The sequence below is a fragment of the Xenopus tropicalis genome, chromosome 2 (assembly GCF_000004195.4).
Source record: "Xenopus tropicalis strain Nigerian chromosome 2, UCB_Xtro_10.0, whole genome shotgun sequence".
Classification (NCBI taxonomy): Eukaryota; Metazoa; Chordata; class Amphibia; order Anura; family Pipidae; genus Xenopus; species Xenopus tropicalis.
The window spans coordinates 111659767-111679792 of record NC_030678.2 but is presented as its reverse complement, the minus strand read 5'-3'; the positions used below and the strand labels follow the sequence as shown (position 1 = coordinate 111679792).

Here is a 20026-nt window from a genome sequence, read left to right as displayed (position 1 = left end):
CGTTAATGTTATATGTATAAATTAGAATAGGAAAGTAGCTTTGTTTCGAAATACTGTAACTGCTTTTAGCTAATTGATAGTTTTTAAAATTATGCATATGTAAAGCAGGACTTTGCCCATTTTTCCTCGTAGGTAGGAGTAAAGTATAGGTAGAAAACATACCTACAACTTTCCATCAAAATGTTCATTTATTTGGAAAGGCCACCGATTTGATATTGCCCGACCTAAAGATGGCCGACGGGGCATTCCTTTATGAGACATCGCATAGTCACTGTAAGGAACAGAGGTCACATGACTAGGAAGCTCCTGTCCGAGGCACGTGACTGTGACACAGAGGAGGCCCAGGGCAGGCAGAGCACATCCAGGTACTGACAGGGGATTTATTTGTGCTGGCGTATAATACCTATACATGTATGTCAGGACGCCAGACAGGTGTACATAAGTGAGTTTTGGCTTTTACATGTAAATATACATAAATGTCTATATCATTGGGGCACAGTAAGTGACTGTACGTGCAATTCTTTACGACTGCACAAGTTGAAAAATTATTCCACACTTGGATCAGCTGGGTTTTATTACTGTGATGTATTGCCATTATGTGACTGTCACGTCCCATTTTTTTTCAAGAAAAACATCAAATTTGGTCTTCTTAGTTACATAGGAATCATGTTGCATCAGGTTACCATATTCTGTGAGCAAATGGGTATATGATATTGGTTCTTAATGCAGGTACACTAAAGTTTTGCTATGAAAAACTGTTTCCAAGAATCAAATTATATTACTATTTTTGAATGCATCTAAATAATGTAAATAACCTAGCCTAGGGGGAGTATATCCCCCTTCAACAGCAGTTCGATGTGCTGAACACGTCTTGCCTATTGATTTAAATGCATACAATCTATGGCTTATATTATTTTTTTAGCTAATTGGGGACATTGAAGCTACTCCAAGTTTGGTCCTTGTGAGGTAGATAATTAGATTAACAGTGCAGAGGAATCCATTATTCAGGGGAATTACACTCTTGTAATCTAATTATCTACCTCATAAGGACCAAACATGGAGTAGTTTCAATTTCTTAAATCTTGCAAAAAAAAAAAAAATTGTTAGGTTTAAAAAGTTGCCTAAATTAATCAGTTTGAGTGATTGTTTGCAGCAGAATAAATATGATAGGTTGAGGAAAGTTAAACAATATCTAAAAAGAATGGCAAGAAATAACACTGGTGAAACAAATTTGTTTAAACCATTTATAGTTTGGTTGATGTTTTACTGTTGTAACAGTTATTCTGTAAAAAGATAGCATTATAATGTGGTCTGTATGCTGTTATGTTAAAATCTTACAGGTTTTAAACTATTCATATGTATAATAGGATCACCAGTACTGCCTAGTGTGAAATGATAAGTTAAAGAGAAAATATACCAGGACTTCTTTGACATGACCTCAATCAGTACATAGACACCACGTGAACGTCCAAAAATAAATAGAAATGCATTTTTTATACAAATACTTGATTCCAGAGACTGAAAGCAAGCAACCAAGTAAGCCACTTTGGCTTACAGCAGTGGCTCTCGACCTTCCTAATGCCGCGACCCTTTAATACAGTTTCTCATGTTGTGGTGACCCCCAACCATAAAATTATTCCTAATATGTGTTTTCCGATGGTCTCAGGCAACCCCTGTGAAAGGGTCATTCAACCCCTAAAGGGGTCCCGGCCCACAGGTTGAGAACCGCTGGCTTACAGTGTAATGCAACTTCTCCCTCACTTTGTTTCACTGTATCATGTCCCTCTAAGGGAAATTGGGTGTGTAAAGTGTGTGGAAGTTCAGAAAGCATCGAATGGGACAATAGCCCACCACTCATGAATACAGCATCATCTGGGAGATAGTCTGCATCCCTGTGTAAAGATAATGTTTGATTTGCCTAGTTTCTTCTTTCCACAGACAGATAAGATTTAGCGGTGCTGCTATTATTATGTAGAGTAACATCTTGCCAGTATTTTACTTGTTTATATATTACAAAACATATACCGTGTGTGGTTTTGCTATTTTTTTTTTAATTTTCTAAAATTATGTTGCAGGTTGCCCTGGGACTCCCTCAGCATTTGGCCATGAGTGTGCAGGCGTTTCGGCTGGTGTGTGCATCAGAAAGGGAGCAGTTTCCCCAAGGAATTCACATTGAATGCTTGGAATGCTCTGGCCATGATCTGTACCTTGGCACCAGTGACTGTGTTATTTACCATCTTCTGCTAGTGGAACAGCAGCTCTCTGAGCCCACATCTTTAGTTCAGCAAACAGACCAGCCCTGTACCAGCTTTACTACTACTCAGCAAAGGCAGAGACAGCTTGGACTAAAGAAGCCTATTTGTGAACTAAGAGCTGCCTCAGCTTTGAGCAGGCTGCTGGTGCTCTGTGATAATACTATCAGTATACTGTGCAGTGAGTCACTTGAACCCCTTCCAGCACCCAAGATTCGGGGGGTCCTCACTTTTACCCTCAATGAGAACCCTGTTAGTGGTGATCCTTTTTCTGTGGAGCTCTGTCTAATCTCCTCCAAGAAACGCACAGTTCAGATCTTCAGTGTGGGACAGGAACGGGTACAATTGATTCGGGAGGTTGCCACTCCAGAACAGGCCTGTGTTATAGCAGCTGATGGGCTCTATCTATGCTTGGCACTTAGCAGCCGTTACATAACTCTTAATTATAACACAGGACATTGCCAGGACCTTTTCCCTTATCCAAGTGATCAAAAAAAACCAATTGTAAAGTGGATCAGTAGACAAGAGTTTCTTCTAGCTGGACCTAGTGGATTAGGTGAGATAATGGTGTTATAGACATTTTGTATGGTTAACTGGAATGTTATTAGAACTACATGGCTGCTACATGAAAATGCATGCATCTTGATAAAAGTTCATGTTTAATTCCCTTTAAATGTTTGATTATGTAGTAGTGGAAAGAACTGAAGTAAGGGCATTTGGACAAGTTGCAGTTTGACCCGTTTTGTACATTGTACAATTGTAACTGTACCCTCTATGGACACTTTGGCCAGTGGTGAACACCACTGCAGCACAGATAAAAAATTGTGCCCATATTCACAAATTTTATTGCTGTGTGTTGCCATTTTAGTACATATTAGTACATGTTACACTGTGTAGTCTTATATTAGAAATATATCTTGCAATTCAGACTTTTATGTTTTGGTATTCTGCATATCAAGTTTTGGGTTATCGTTACTAATGGAATGATAGTTACATATAACACATTACATGTATAGTGAGATCAAGATGCTTTTTTTTTATTTTAAATTTTATTTTCGGAAATTACTGCATTTCTGGAAACTTTCTCAATTTTTTAAATTAATCTTTAAACTGTGAAGTTATAAAAATTGGGCCTCTTTTGCAACAACACAGCCTACAGCGCACATCCCTTACACACATTTTTAGAAGCACAAATGTTTTTAAGGAAATTGAAACTGAGGGCAGAGCCAAGCTATGACCAGGTAACCAGAAACTGAAGTGATACGTTCATTTCCTGTAATTGTTAGGAGCGTGTCACTATCACTGGTTTTAAACTTTTAATTTTTTTTAAAAACTTGCCCCCATCCAAGCACTACTTAAAAGTACAGGTAGCCAGTTCTGTTACTCACTCTGGGCTAGGGGCAGGTTAGAGCTGGGACTAGCATTGCTATTCTGCCTCCAGCCCATCGTGAATGAAAGAACTTCTCTATCTGCTTACCATAGACATTGATTTAAAAAATGTTGCAGTGACTATGGATTCCTAAAAACAATTATACCATTTTCTGTTACAAGTTAGTGATATGTTCCTGTGAATACTATGTCATTATTGATTTAATGTCAGCTTACATAATACTGAATATACCAAAAAAATTAGATTGCCATTTATTCCCAAACATACTAATGTAAGGCATCCGCACACCTGCAAGTGTATATTATGATGGTCTTGGCAGGTAATTTTTTTATTTTTTCATATATTTGTGTTGACAGGCATGTTTGCAACAGTAGCTGGAATCACACAGCGTGCCCCTGTCCGCTGGTCGGATAATGTGATTGGCGCTGCTATTTCTTTTCCATACGTCCTGGCTTTGGATGAAGAGTTTATTACTGTGCACAGTATGCTGGACCAGCAGAAAAAGCAAACCCTGCCATTTAAAGAAGGCATTATCTTGCAGGACTTTGAAGGTAGGCACCATGTAACAGTGCTGTGTATCTAAACATTAGGGACATGTGATCTAGACTGTAGGTGGCAGTATACAGTGGCTTGCAAATGTATTCGGCCCCCTTGAACTTTTCCACATTTTGTCACATTACAGCCACAAACATGAATCAATTTTATTGGAATTCCACGTGAAAGACCAATACAAAGTGGTGTACATGTGAGAAGTGGAACGAAAATCATACATGATTCCATACATTTTTTACAAATAAATAACTGCAAAGTGGGGTGTGCGTAATTATTCAGCCCCCTTTGGTCTGAGTGCAGTCAGTTGCCCATAGACATTGCCTGATGAGTGCTAATGACTAAATAGAGTGCACCTGTGTGTAATCTAATGTCAGTACAAATACAGCTGCTCTGTGACGGCCTCAGAGGTTGTCTAAGAGAATATTGGGAGCAACAACACCGTGAAGTCCAAAGAACACACCAGACAGGTCAGGGATAAAGTTATTGAGAAATTTAAAGCAGGCTTAGGCTACAAAAAGATTTCCAAAGCCTTGAACATCCCACGGAGCACTGTTCAAGCGATCATTCAGAAATGGAAGGAGTATGGCACAACTGTAAACCTACCAAGACAAGGCCGTCCACCTAAACTCACAGGCCGAACAAGGAGAGCGCTGATCAGAAATGCAGCCAAGAGGCCCATGGTGACTCTGGACGAGCTGCAGAGATCTACAGCTCAGGTGGGGGAATCTGTCCATAGGACAACTATTAGTCGTGCACTGCACAAAGTTGGCCTTTATGGAAGAGTGGCAAGAAGAAAGCCATTGTTAACAGAAAACCATAAGAAGTCCCATTTGCAGTTTGCCACAAGCCATGTGGGGGACACAGCAAACATGTGGAAGAAGGTGCTCTGGTCAGATGAGGCCAAAATGCAAAACGCTATGTGTGGCGGAAAACTAACTGCACATCACTCTGAACACACTATCCCCACTGTCAAATATGGTGGTGGCAGCATCATGCTCTGGGGGTGCTTCTCTTCAGCAGGGACAGGGAAGCTGGTCAGAGTTGATGGGAAGATGGATGGAGCCAAATACAGGGCAATCTTGGAAGAAAACCTCTTGGAGTCTGCAAAAGACTTGAGACTGGGGCGGAGGTTCACCTTCCAGCAGGGCAACGACCCTAAACATCTTTATGTTTAGGGTCGTTGCCCTGCTGGAAGGTGAACCTCCGCCCCAGGGCAACAATGGAATGGTTTAAAACAAAACATATCCATGTGTTAGAATGGCCCAGTCAAAGTCCAGATCTAAATCCAATCGAGAATCTGTGGCAAGATCTGAAAACTGCTGTTCACAAACGCTGTCCATCTAATCTGACTGAGCTGGAGCTGTTTTGCAAAGAAGAATGGGCAAGGATTTCAGTCTCTAGATGTGCAAAGCTGGTAGAGACATACCCTAAAAGAATGGCAGCTGTAATTGCAGCAAAAGGTGGTTCTACTAAGTATTGACTTTAGGGGGGTGAATAATTACGCAGACCCCACTTTGCAGTTATTTATTTGTAAAAAAGGTTTGGAATCATGTATGATTTTCGTTCCACTTCTCACGTGTACACCACTTTGTATTGGTCTTTCACGTGGAATTCCAATAAAATTGATTCATGTTTGTGGCTGTAATGTGACAAAATGTGGAAAAGTTCAAGGGGGCCGAATACTTTTGCAAGCCACTGTATTTGTTTGTGTTTATATACACTGGTTTCTGTAACCTTTTCACATTTCGACTGCTATTACAGACTGGTCATGCACTGTACTTTTAGTACTTTTAAGTTAAGTAACAGGAAGCTTATAGAAACCATTGCACTTAGTTGGCTTTTCTCTTTCCTTTCTTCGTTTTGAAGGTTCAGAAGTTGGTTGTTTACAAATGCAGTTCACCCTTTAATGTAGGCAGGCATGCAGTAGATTTTCTAATAGCCAAATATATCTATAAATATCTGGAAATGTAGACAACTTCCTTGTTAATATATGAAATCTTAAAAGCTCTGTTTTTGTGGCCCTCCTTAAAAATACCTGATTGGTAATAATCTACATTCAATTAACAAATTACATTTTAATGGTTTGTTATATGTGTGCTTTAACGGTTTAATACATGCTTCGATGAAAGTTGCGTAGAACAGAACACCTCAAACTTAAGGCCACCTTGGCACTAAATGATGGCCTGCAGTGCTGCCCATATATTTCATGTTTATCTTTGTCTCTTACAGGAAGGGTCATTGTGGCATCTTGTAATGGGGTATATGTTTTAATTCCCCTGCCTCTGGAAAAACAAATCCAGGACCTGCTTTCAAGCCAGAGAGTAGAGGAAGCTTTAGCCTTGGCCAAGGGTGCGCGGAGAAACATTCCAAAAGAGAAATTTCAGGTTAGAAACTTCTATGTTTAAATGTTTTGTTTTTAAACCAGTATTTTGATTGTACTTGAATAGAAGTTAAATAAAATGGACCTATTTAACCGAGCAACAGGGCTGGAACTAGGAGTAGGCACCTACCTCTAGTTCCAGGCACTTTCCTCCTCACTTTAGTCCCCCCCACAAGTGGCCCGCAACCCTGCTGCTGAGCTGTGTAAAGAAAGTTCCCATAATGCCTCACTCCTGGACCGAGACCAAGTGTACATGCTCAGTTTGTAAGACTTACTTAGTTTTTACCTTTCTTTATCCTTTAAGGTTTGGTGAGCTAAATTAGAAAAAAGACCAGGTCCAGATCCTAAGCATTCTGGATACTATAGCCCATACCAGTACTTTATTTTAAAGGATATGTGCTATATGGGTAGGGTTGATGTAATCAATTATTAGACCCACCAAGCATTGCTCTGATTCACCCAAACTCTACCCACTCCGCAGCCTTTCAGACCCTCTTCTTTGACTGGTTCCCTGGCAGGAAAAAATATAATACTTATTCTTAAAACTGATTTATAAAAAATCAACTACACTTTGGGTACAGTTTTATAGCTGTGACATTTCCATTTTAACAGGTCATCAGCAGAAATTAATATAGTAATAGTAGGGTGTCTGAAGAGAGGTACCATTGTAAGGCGAATAATACATCACATGCTTGTCTTGCCTGCAAGAATAAAATTATTTTCATTAAATTATTTCAATATACTGTATATTGAGTGATACAACCTACATCTTTTAATGTACAAAACCATTTTCCCCATTAAAATGAACTCTAAGATTTCTAAGTTTTCAATCAGTGTAGTGTTTTTGGTTAATTTTACTTTTTAGTTCTGTAGCTCTCCAGTTTGGCATTTCAGCAGGATTTAAAGAAATAAAAGCCCACAAACAATTGCTTTTGCAAATTGCCTTGGGCTAATAAGGGGGTTGTAACTGAGATCTTGGCAGCTATTCTAGCATTCATAATGGATTAGCAGAAAGCATCTTGTTTTGTTTATAAGAACAAAATCTACACAATGCTAGCCACCCACTGACACCCAATATCTGAAGGTCTGCAGAGTGCCTATGCTTGCTTTCATTTTCAAAGACCCTTCTTTGCTTAGACGTATTTACAGCCCTGAATTATTTTTGCACTTACTATAGCACAAAACAAAATTGTTTGAAATAACCGTTTATTGTTTAGCTGTACACTTTTCAGTTATCAAATCTAGCAGTATTTGTCTTGAATATGCAATTAAAATCTAAGGTGGAAGAGAGAGGAGTATAATGAACACATGCATATACAGTGTAAAAATTCATACTATTAGTTATGTTAATAAGCTGTGGAACAGTGCAGTGACCAATATGTTATTTTTTTTGTTTTTGTAGGTTATGTACAGAAGAATCCTGCAGCAGGCTGGCTTTATACAGTTTGCTAAGCTTCAGTTTCTGGAAGCAAAAGAGTTATTTCGGTAATTTTCTGTAGGAATGCTGTTTTCTGTTGAAAGATTATGCAGACTGTCATGTGACTAATATATATATATTTTGGGAACTGCTCTGGATCTGGGCACCCACATATATCATTTGACTTATTAAATGAAAATATGATATCTTTGAGGTGTAGGAAACCCCAGAAAATGACTTTTCTGCTGCTGTTGTTCGTTTGACAGTGCTGTGTGTGTCAGTTGTCTGATAAATGTTTTTAGGTTTCAGTGCTATTTTAGAGGTAGTAATTGATTGTTTGTTGATAGAGGATTACTATACCCTCATAGGGAAAATGTAGCTGTTGATTTATATAGCACCACAGGGCTGCTGTTTGTGTTTAGAGAAATAGCAGCCCTATATGTGTTAGGGTGAAGACACATGGGGCAATTAGTCAATGCGACTTTCCCGCTAATGGACACCGTGTAAGTTGCTGAGACTAATCCGCGTGTGTCTTCACCCTTCATAAAAGCCACATTTTTCCCCCAACCTTATGCCTGCTTAATTGCAATTCATGCACAGTGTTTGTAGATAGAACTTTTGTCTACACATTAGAAGCATGACAGACCTGATTATTAGTCCCTATACCCTCTTAGAGCATGAGTAGCAGGACCATGAGCAGCCCTACAACTAGGGTTAATGTTGCCAGTGGACAGTCAGGAAAGACTCTTGTTGTTATTGCAGAATAGGAAGGCAAAAGCAGAAGCACAGGGGGTGTTTGGACAGCAGCAAAAATCTTTATCATGTTTTATGATTGTATTAATTGGGATATTTGGTGTGTTCATATCATTACAGAAGCAGCCAGCTTGACATACGGGAACTGATCTCTCTTTACCCTCTCATGCTGCCATCGTCCTCTTCATTTATCCGCACACATCCCCCTTTGCATGAGTATGCTGATCTCAACCAGCTAACTCGAGGAGATCAGGAAAAAGTGAACAAGTGCAAGCGCTTTTTAATGACTTACCTGAGTGAAATTCGCAGCACTGAAGTTGCTAATGGTTACCAGGAAGATGTGGACACAGCTTTGCTAAAGCTTTATGCAGAGGCAAATCATGAAAGCTTGTTGGATTTATTAGTCTCAGAAAATTCATGTGAAGTGTCTGATAGTGCCTCCTGGCTGGAGAAGCACAAAAAGTAAGCAAGGGGATCAATTTTTAAAGGAACATATGGCATGACCTTTCTTATCAGCAGATGTTGCAGGTGAAATAAACATTTTTGTTCTTGATTATTTTAGATATTTTGCACTTGGTCTTTTATATCACTACAACAAGCAGGATGCAGCTGCACTACAGGTAAATTATTTTGTTTATAGTTTTGAACTTATATTTAAAAATGTATGATTATGTATGGCTGCTGAATATAGCTAGATAAAAAAAAATTGTCACTCTGTTTTGCTAGAAACTAAGGTAAATCCAACTATAAGCAATGACACATTCTTGGTTTTCTGCAGTGTGTCCTTTGTTTAAAGAATCGTGTACCTTTTACAAAACTTTCACCCTCTATTTACTGAGTAAGGGACTATAAGACATTAAGTTGGCCATGCACATACAATAAATAAAAGTTTGTAAAATTATTGGTACTTGCACTATGGCCCACCGATCATTATGTTCTATGTATATTGATTGGTTCAGGAACCAAGCAGGTTTGAAAATTTTCTCAGCTCATCTTCACTTCCTGCAGAATTCTCGAAAACTTTTTTTTAGATTGCTGTAGTGTCCATTCCCTATCATACAGGGAATATACAATGCAGTTTAACAAGGTGGGTGTTGGGTGTGTTGAGTGCTCCTGTTCTCCACAAGAGGGCAGCAGCAGTTGTCAAAATACTCATGTGCCAAAGCCTTTAGACTCTTGTTATAATATTGACTAGGCACTAGTGATTTGCAGGTTGACCCGTGGGTTTACTCTTAAAGGAACAGTAACACTAAAAAATAAAAATGTTTTAAAATAATTATAATATAATGTACTGTTGCCCTGCACTGGTAAAAGTTGTGTGTTTGCTTCAGAAAGACTACTGTAGTTAATAGAAATAGCTGCTGTGTAGCCATGGGGGCAGCCATTTAAATTGAAAGAAGGAGAAAAGGCACAGGTTACATAAGAAGATAACAGATAAACTGTGTAGAATACAATGGGAATCTATGCTACTTATCTGTTATCTGCTATGTAACCTGTGCCTTTTCTCCTTTTTTCAATTTAAATGGCTGCCCCCATGGCTACACAACAGGGTATTTATATAAACTGTAGTAGTGTTTATGAAGCAAACACACAACTTTTACCAGTGCAGGGCAATAGTACATAATATATTAATTATTTTTATACACTTTCATTTTTTGGTGTTACTGTTCCTTTAAGATAGATGGGTTAGGGTTAACATTTAGGGGAACCTTAGTGGGTTCGGGTTGGGTGTGGATCACATTGTACACATTGTACATCTAAGGAACCTAAGGCACATGCAGAAGTAGCATACAGAGCAAAAAGACGCTGGTATTGGTAGCATGCGGGTCCTACAAAGGCAACGTTTTGTGCATTAGTGTCGGGTGTGGGTTGAATTTTTCACATTACAGGTATGGGATCCCTTATCCGGAAACCCGTTATCCAGAACGTTTCAGAATTACGGAAAGGCCATCGCCCATAGACTACATTGTAATTAAATAATTCTAATTTTTAAAAATGATTTCCCTTTTCTCTGTAATAATAAAACAGTACCTTGTTCCTGATCCCAACTAAGATATGATTAATCCGTATTGGAGGCAAAACCGTTCTATTGGGTTTATTCAATATTTAAATGATGTGTAGCAGACTTAAGGTATGGAGTTCCAAATTACAGAAAGATCCCTTATCCGGAAAACACCAGGTCCCGAGCATTCTGGATAACAGGTCCCACAGCACCCAAAGCGAGATGTTAATTTGAGGAACCACTCTTCCAATCATTTCCTTTTTTTTGATGACTAAGCATGTTTGTGTATTATTATTACAAACTTTATAGTTATTTATAAAGGAAACTTGTATCAAAGCACTATAACATTTAATCTAATGCAAACCTTGTGTTAATCCTGACAGATATGGGTAAAAATTATTAATGGGGAACTGGAAGACAGCACACGACCAGACCTATTTGAGTACGTAGTAGACTTCCTAACCTTCTCCAGAGACCAGCATCTTGTTTGGCAGTATGCAGACTGGGTTTTGCAGAAAAGTGAGCAGGTTTGTGGTTTTGTTCACAAGAACTTGGAGGGTGGCAACATTTGAAAATACAGGGGTGCTATGTTTCTGACATTGATCTTGGTAAAAGAGTTGATCCAGAGGAAGGCAAAAAACCCCATCTGAAACCTCTCTAATTTGCCTCAGAGGGGAAAAAATTCCTTCCTGACTCCAAGATGGCAATCGGACCAGTCCCTGTATCAACTTGTACTAAGAGCTATCTCCCATAACCGTGTATTCCCTCACTTGCTAAGAATCCATCCAGCCCCTTCTTAAAGCTATATAATGTATCAGCCAGTACGACTGATTCGGGGTATAAATGCTGTATAAAGTATAAAATCCTACCAGTACCTTCAGCTGTACCTGTACCCAATATTTGTTACTTCCCACACTGGTTTACTAGAAGAAGCATCATAGTAACTGAGGACTTGGCAGTTTATACAAAGGTTCCCCCTCCTGTAGTACCAAGCATTTCAATTCAACATCCAAGGCTAAACATAATAAAAATATACTGTATATAGAACTCATCATTACTACAAAAGTTAAACATTGTATTATATGGAAAATATACAGTGAGGAACATAAGTATTTGAACACCGATTTTGAAAGTTCTCCCACTTAGAAATCATGGAGGGGTCTGAAATTCACAGTGTAGGTGCATTCCCACTGTGAGAGACAGCATTTAAAAAAAAAATTCAGGAAATCACATTGTATGATTTTTAAAGAATGTATTTTTATTGCACTGCTAATTATAATAGTGAATTAGATTAAAAAAGAGAATCTATAAGTTATATCCCACTGATAGGTCCTGAATCAATATATGAACAAATAACAATATATTTAAGTGAAATAAACAAAACATTTATTGGCTCAAAATTAAACAAACAATTAAAAAATAAGCAGTAGCCATACTATACCAAACAATGGATAGGTGCATCCCAGTGTCTCATGGTACCCACTCTCCTAAAGTGTTTCGCACCATTGGGTGCTTCATCAGAGGAGGTCACACATATGCTACACAAGTATTTGAACACCTGAGAAAATCGGTGTTAATATTTGGTACAAAAGCCTTTGCTTGCAATTACAAAGGTCAAATGTTTCCTGTAGTTCTTGGCCAGGTTTGCACACACTGCAACAGGGACTTTGGCCCACTCCTCCACACAGATCTCCTCTAGATTTCAGGGTCGTCGCTGAGCAACATGGAGTTTCAACTCCCTCCAAAGATTTTCTATTGGATTTAGGTCTCAAAACTGGCTAGGCCACTCCAGAACCTTGATATGCCTCTTACGGAGCCACTCCTTGGTTATCCTGGCTGTGTGCTTCGGGTCATTGTCATGTTGAAAGACCCAGCCACGACCCATTTTCAATGCTCTGACTGAGGGAAGAAGGTTGTTGCTCAAAATCTCACAATACGTGGCCCCATTCATCCTCTCCTTAATACAATGCAGTCATCCTGTCCCCTTCGCAGAAAAGCACCCCCAAAGCATGATGTTACCACCCCCATGCTTCACAGTAGGCATGGTGTTCTTGGGATGCAACTCATCCTAATTTTTCCTCCAAAGTTTAGACCAAAAAGTTCTACTTTGGTCTCATCTGACCACATGACTTTCTCCCATGCCTCCTCTGGATTATCCAGATGGTCATTGGCAAACTTCAGACGGGCCTGGACATGTGATGACTTGAGCAGGGGAACCTTCCGTGCAATGCATGATTTGTAGTGTTCTACCGACAGTGACCTTTGAAACTGTGGTCCCAGCTCTCTTCATGCCATTGACCAGCTGCTCCCTTGTAGTTCTGGGCTGATTCCTCACCTTTCTTATCATCAGTGATACCCCACGAGGTGAGATCTTGCATGGAGCCCCAGTCCTAGGGAAACTGACAGTCTTCTTTAGCCTCTTCCATTTTCTAACAATTGCTCCAACAGTTGATCTGTTTTCACCAAGCTGCTTGGCAATTGCCCCGTAGCCCTTTCCAGTCTTGTGGAGGTCCACAATTTTGTCTCTGGTGTCTTTTGACAGTTCTTTGGTCTTGCCCATGGTAGTAGTTGGAGTCTGACTGACTGACTGAATGTCTTTAAAGAGCTCAGACAAGTGCTACTAATTTAGATTAATGAGTGGAGTAGAGGTGGACTTTTTAAAGGCAGAGTAAAAGGTCTTTGAGAGCCAGAATTCTTGCTGATTGCCAGGTGTTCAAATACTTATGTGCAGCAGTGCAATACAAATACATTCTTTAAAAATCATACAATGTGATTTCCTGAATTTTTTTTTTAAATGCTGTCTCTCACAGTGGGAATGCACCTAAAAAGTGAATTTCAGACCCCTCCATGATTTTTAAGTGGGAGAACTTGCAAAATCTGTGTTCAAATACTTATGTTCCTCACTGTTCAATTGAATTATATGGCAAATATACCAATGTTCAAAAACTGTGGAGTATAAATTTATAAGAACGAGTGCTGAAATTCCATTGCCTTTTACCCCCTCAAATGAACGTTGTGGTATATATGTCTCTTGCAGTTGATGTCTATGTTCTGAATTTGAGTGTCAGTCTGGTCTTTTACTACTGAGACTCTTTTATGGTTCTACAGGTTGGTGTCCGGATTTTTACAAAAAGGTCTCCTGAAGAATACACACAGAATGGCTTCTGTCCAGATAAAATTGTGAGCTATTTGTGCAAGTACCATAAGGCTTTGCTCTTGTTCCTAGAACATTTAGTCCTGGAGAAAATGTTACAGGTAAGGTTCTTGATTATTCTCTGCGTTCCATCCAACTTCATACCTTGATCAAAAGAATTAAAGTGCTAATATATCTTATGTATAGGGATTGACTGCTTTTGCTTCGTATGTCCATAGACTTTTGGGAAAACAGTGACACTCTATAGCCAAATTATCATGAAAAAAGCTAGCCTGCATTTGAACTTGTAAAATATTTTTTTTTACTAAAAAGAAAAAAAAAGTTCTATTTTAATATTTCATAAGGATGAGGGGTTTTCTTTGTGTATTATTTTTACATATTTTACAGGCACACAGATGCAACATTTGTTTATCTTTGACGCTTATTATGTGCTATGTGTAGATTGAGAGCCTGTTGTAATTGTCTGTAATTTTGTATGCGTGTGTGTGTGTGTGTGTGTGTGCAACTGATCTGGGCATGGCTAGATCAAACTTTTAGCCTATAAGAACATATGAGTGTTCATAATTCAAAGTTTAAATGCCATCTCCAGTTTTTAATACAAATACCACAAAATATTTGCCAGAAAACATGAAATTACATCTCTCTATTTATCTGTTTTAGTCAGATTAGCTGATGCCTACAAATGTGACATGAACAGCAAATTAAAGGGGAACTATAGCATCATAGAACCCCTGATGATGTAGCCTATAGTTGTTATTCATTTGACCTCCATATGTTGACAAGGCCTGTTGGTCTAATAAATGTTCTGTACATAAATGATGAACATATGATATCTTTAGTACTGTATATCACATAGTAAGGTTGAAAAGACACATGTCTGTCATTCAGCCTTTTATGTCTAAATGAAACCTGCCTAACTGCTAGTTGATCCAGGTTAGTACAGTTAATTCTATTAAAGTATGACTGATATGGTTAGCTATACACAAATGCTCATTTTCTGTGCTGAATGTAATTACTATTTATATTTTACCTGCGTGCAGAAGGAGAAGTACCACACGCATCTTGCTGTGCTCTATGTAGAAGAGGTCCAGCGCCTTAATGCAATGGACTCCCCAGATATAGAACAAGTTGAAATGCAACGAGGAAGACTTCAGAACCTTCTGCGGCAGTCAGACCTCTATAGAGTCCATCTTCTTATAGGTGGGTATTTATATAATAGTTGCTAATTTTGTTAGCAGTGTACATATTCTAAAATTGAACTTTTGAAACTGCCCTTTCATCATCTAAACAGAAACTTAATTATTTTAACACAAAAAGAAGACTGTGCATTATATTTGATAGTTACTTCACTTCATGTAAAATGAGGGGCAAACTGAGGAAGCCGCTACATTCGTGTACTAAGCCCCAGAAGAAGTGTTGTTGATTCTGTATTGCACTTTGCTTTGAGTCTTATTTATTGCTACTTCTCAGCTTTAAGCTTATGTTAAGCTTCGGTTAAATTGCATTGTGTAGCTGTTATGCATGTATCACACACACTCGCTCTCTCTCTCTCTCTCTCTCTCTCGTTAATATGTTTTGTTATTCACTCAATCAGATAAGATCAAAGGGACAGATCTACACATGGAGCGGGCTATATTGCATGGAAAGCTGGAGGAACACGGTCAGGCATTGGATATTCTAGTTCATCATCTAAAAAACTTTGCTGCTGCTGAAAACTACTGTGTATGGAACTCTGAAGGGAGGGATACCCCGTACCGTCAACACCTTTTCCAGCTCCTCCTCTCCTCCTACCTCACTTTTGCCTCTCATGACAATTCTTTTCTTGTGGCTGCCGTGGATTTATTAAATAACCACCCTGCAGAATTTGACGCGGCTAGTGTTTTGCGCCTGTTGCCAGAAAATTGGTCAGTGCAGCTTCTCTCTCCTTTCTTAGCCGGAGCCATGAGGGAGCATGTCCATGCACTCAGAATGTCACAGATAACAATAGGCTTGGCAAAAGCAGAAAATGTGGTTTACAAGCAAGAGAAGGTGAGTGTTTGTAGTATTTCATAACAGAGGCTGTACTTAACTCCATTTGCAAAGCAGCTCAGTATGAGAATATCTTAAATAGCCCAAACAATCAGGCTAATGGCATACTGGGCTGATGATCAGCTTTTCTCCACCCAAGTTTTCTATGCAGGCTAAAAAAAGCTTTTGCCATCCAATTCCAACTCTTTACAAGTGCATTGACAGGCACAGCATCAGCCTGTATGCAAAAACACTGAGCAGATTTCTGCAAGAAATACTTTAATGCTGTTGCTGCAAAATGTGTTCTGTATGTCTGCACACAAGATGCCCCTGTGCCTGTGGTGCATTTGTAAGAGGGAGTGCTTTCTAAGCAGGAGGAGAAAAGCCAATCAGCTCTGTGTACCACTAGTCTGAAATCACTCAGGGAATTTTCACCACTGTCCTGTTTCAGCTAGTGGATGATTCTCTAAAACCGCTTCTGCCAAACCATCTATACTAGCAGTGGTCAAGTGGTTCCCATTGAAGTTATGGCAGCAGGTGTACTTTTGGACCCTGTGTGCCATAATTCTAAAACACAATAATATGCTATTGATATTGTGAAACAACAATAAGAGAAAAAACAGCTAATGTAAGTGTTTGAGCTTATGCAACAACAGTTAGGTTATAGTTCCTGTGTATAAAATTAGAGATTATTTTTGTTGTGTTTATTTGCTTCATTATTATTGTTATTATTTGTTCTATTTGTTTTAGTTGAACCTAAGGGAAAAACCTATTGTTCTCTCGGATAAGAAATACTGCAGTGTGTGCCGGAATCCTTTCCAGGAGCCAGTTTTTGTCAGATACCCCAGTGGCCAAATCGTCCATACACACTGTGCAACAAAATCCCACGTGAACAGTAGTATTGGCGTCCATCTGCCAAAACCTAACAAGCAAACTTGAAATCGATTGGTGGTCTCAGAGGTGCCTGTACTATCAATCTTTATTTGCTGGACATACTCAAGAATCAGAAGTTTTGCCTGAAGGTGATAATGGTGGCTTTAGTACTATGTAATACAGGATGAGTAAATGATTCTGCATAGGATGTAAGGGATCATAGATGCCTTCATGCATTTATAAGTCAGCACAAAGCCCTTTAGCAATGATAAGCAACTTCTTTAAAAGTTGGGAACTTGCAAGCATCCAAAAATAACTTTTTTTTGCATTTTTTAAAGATATTTGCACTGAAGAAATTTTGCATATGATGTGATAAGCATTGTGGATTAAGATGAAGAACAGGCCAACTGTCTTGCACAGGAGATTTTGCTGCAATCTTAAATTTGGCTGTGGGATTTAAATCATGTCTAGGTTGGATCATGAGTGGTTTATAGCTGTTTCCAAAATGCACTTGTCTTCTGCTCTCACAGGTTATTAACACTTGATCATCAATACAATTACACATCGGTGAATTTTGATGAATGTGACTATTGCATTAATGAATTGGCTTTTGAACTGAAATAATTGCTGTTTTTGTAAGTTGGATAAAGCAGATATAGTAACATTTTAAAGCTTTCAGAAAATATCTTTCTCTTTTCCCTCATGTTATTGTGGAAAATGGAGGGGTGTTTCCCTCCATCTCTTTACTGGGAACTTCAGTTCAGGCTACTGTTAGTCACCCATGAAGGATGTCTGTGACTCCATATTTAAATTATATACTCTGTGCATCCTCTTCCCAATCACTCATTTTAGTACTGGTGCAGTTACTCAATGAGTTACTAATCTGTACTTAGCACTACAGGAGCACACAGTTGTGTAACTGGCGCTTCACCATTATTACTATCACTTGGAAACTTTCAGGGTGCATAGCCCTGATCCATTATATACCTTTTTCGGATAGAGGAACATAAAATAGTAGGCCAAGTCTCATTTACTGCATTAGTACAGTGCAACAACACACTTTATTTGAATAGTTTATTGTGTATCAGAAGGGTTTATAACAGATTGTATTCCTTTGTCAGTGTAACTGTTACTAACAATGTATCATCTCTGGTCTTTATTTTCATTGAGACCTCTTTGCAATAATGGTGCTCCTGTCTCAGTAGTCCCACTTAAGGCTGAGATGCACCTCTCAATTGTTACACAGTGGTAGTTCTATGGTTCATGCTGCATGTTTACAAAGTGTACAGAATTGTATGTACGTGAAGGGAATACACATTTTCCTTTCTTTGCAACATTGTATTAGTTACGACTACTGTGCCTCAGAATAAAACGTTTACTCAGCATTAGATACTGCATGCTGTGCCACATGATGATACAGAGAATTGCTCTGACTCTCTTGAGTGTTTCAGGGAGTTTAAAAAAAAAAATAGTTTAAAAAAAAAAGATGCAATATCTTTTAATTTTTAATTATATAGACATATTCACCAAGCAAGCTTTCAAGGGAGTCAGACCAAGCACAGTTCAACATGGCCTCACCCATGTAAAAACATGATTTACTGAAATCACAGATGCCATAAAACATAACAATTAATTCACTTTTCTACACTGCCTTCAAATAAACAAAATTATAACTAGAACAAAATAAATTATAACTAGAACAAAATACTGGAATATTAGTATAGATATCATGACTCGAGTCATTTCAGTGCAAAGGAAGAGACTGACGGCTGTAAAGACAAAGTTGCAACTGTTGATCGAAACGCTCCCATAATGTAGGCATCTCCCACATGGTCCTAAAATTCTGCTCAACCTTCATCTGTTTGTAACAAGTGCAGAATTTAACTGAACATTAGTAACTTATTTATGCAGAACCTAAAGGGAAATTTATAAGGACACATCTGGCCCCTTTTCTTTTATATTATTACACTGTGTTGATTTGTTTTTCTATGTATGTAAATGTTGAAGTTTGTTGTCACAGTTAGTAAATAAGATCTCTGGTAAGGTAATTTAGAGAATAGATATCCCGTCCATAATCTACTAAAAATGATATTGGTTTTCTGAACTAGTCTCAGGATTTTGTATGTGTTTTCAGCTGAGTCACATAAAACAAACCAAAAAAAAAGGAAACCATCAAAACCAGTGTTGGAATCTTTCATTAAACAATGTAGTGTCCAACTCTTGTACCTATTTCACTTATTGATGAAGTACAATTGTGAACTTCACACAAATTCATTATTCTGTGCCTTATTTTGGCCTTAAAATAGGAAATGTTTAGGAGAACACCACAATAATAAATCCAGTATACCACACACAGAAATGTATTCTACATCATCAAAGTTGAACAACCACTTTAAACATGTAAGTCTTAAATTGGGGGTGTCCTTACAACTCATTTAACAGCTGATTAGAATAGGATCTTCCACCCATTGGTGATAAAAAAAAAAAATCTCTAGTTGTGGAGGTCCTATTACACTTCGTCTGATGCAGTTTTACTCTTGAGTCGGTAACTTCTATACAGGTGTGGGATCCATTATGCAGAAATCCACTATCCAGAAAGCTCCGAATTACGGGAAGGCCATCTCCCATAGACTCTATTTTAATCAAATAATACAAAAATTTTAAAAATGATTTCCCTTTTCTCTGTAATAATAACACAGTACTTTGTACTTGATCACAACTAAGATATAATTAATCCTTATTGGAGGTAGAACAAACCAACTGGGTTTAATTAACGTTTAAATTCTTTTTTCAGTAGACTCAAGGTATGGAGATCCAAATTACGGTAAGACCCCTTATCTAGAAAACCCCGGGCCCTGAGCATTCTGGATAATAGGTCCCACACCTGTATTTAATAAGACAATGTGCTTATATGAAGATCATATCTTCAAAGCTCATTATATCTCTTTCAAATCTCATTATATCTCTTTAAAGGGGACCTGTCACCCAGACATAAAAAGCTGAATTATAAAAGTCCTTTTCAAGTTAAACATGAAACCCAAATTCCTTTTTTTTAATAACACATCCATACCCATTATAAAGGAATTTAAAAATCCCAGCTGTCATAGGCCTTAGGCATAGAGGCAAGGCAGAAAATACCTTTTAGCTTTACATTCAGCACTTCCTAGATGTCATTTCACTTAACACTTTTCCCCTCCCTCCCCATCACCTAATTATGTAGCCAGCGCATGGGTATGGGCATCTGGT

At 38.4% G+C, this 20026-nt stretch overlaps 1 protein-coding gene across 2 annotated transcripts; it reads left to right on the top strand.

The window, feature by feature from the left end:
• The first annotated feature begins 26 nt into the window (after nt 1–26).
• tgfbrap1 (transforming growth factor beta receptor associated protein 1) lies at nt 27–18944 on the top strand. Of its 2 annotated transcripts, none has more exons than XM_002941156.5 (12): nt 27–365; nt 2076–2808; nt 3999–4193; nt 6424–6578; nt 7977–8059; nt 8865–9206; nt 9307–9364; nt 11130–11273; nt 13855–14001; nt 14941–15100; nt 15495–15928; nt 16658–18265. In XM_002941156.5, exons 2-12 carry the CDS (start codon nt 2106–2108, stop codon nt 16844–16846), a joined length of 2610 nt encoding a protein of 869 aa, XP_002941202.2. In that variant the 5' UTR covers nt 27–365; nt 2076–2105; the 3' UTR covers nt 16847–18265. The 2 variants fall into 2 exon arrangements, with proteins under 2 accessions (XP_002941202.2, XP_004911850.2); XM_004911793.4 differs by having other exon boundaries at nt 355–442; nt 16658–18944.
• The last annotated feature ends 1082 nt before the right edge of the window (nt 18945–20026 follow it).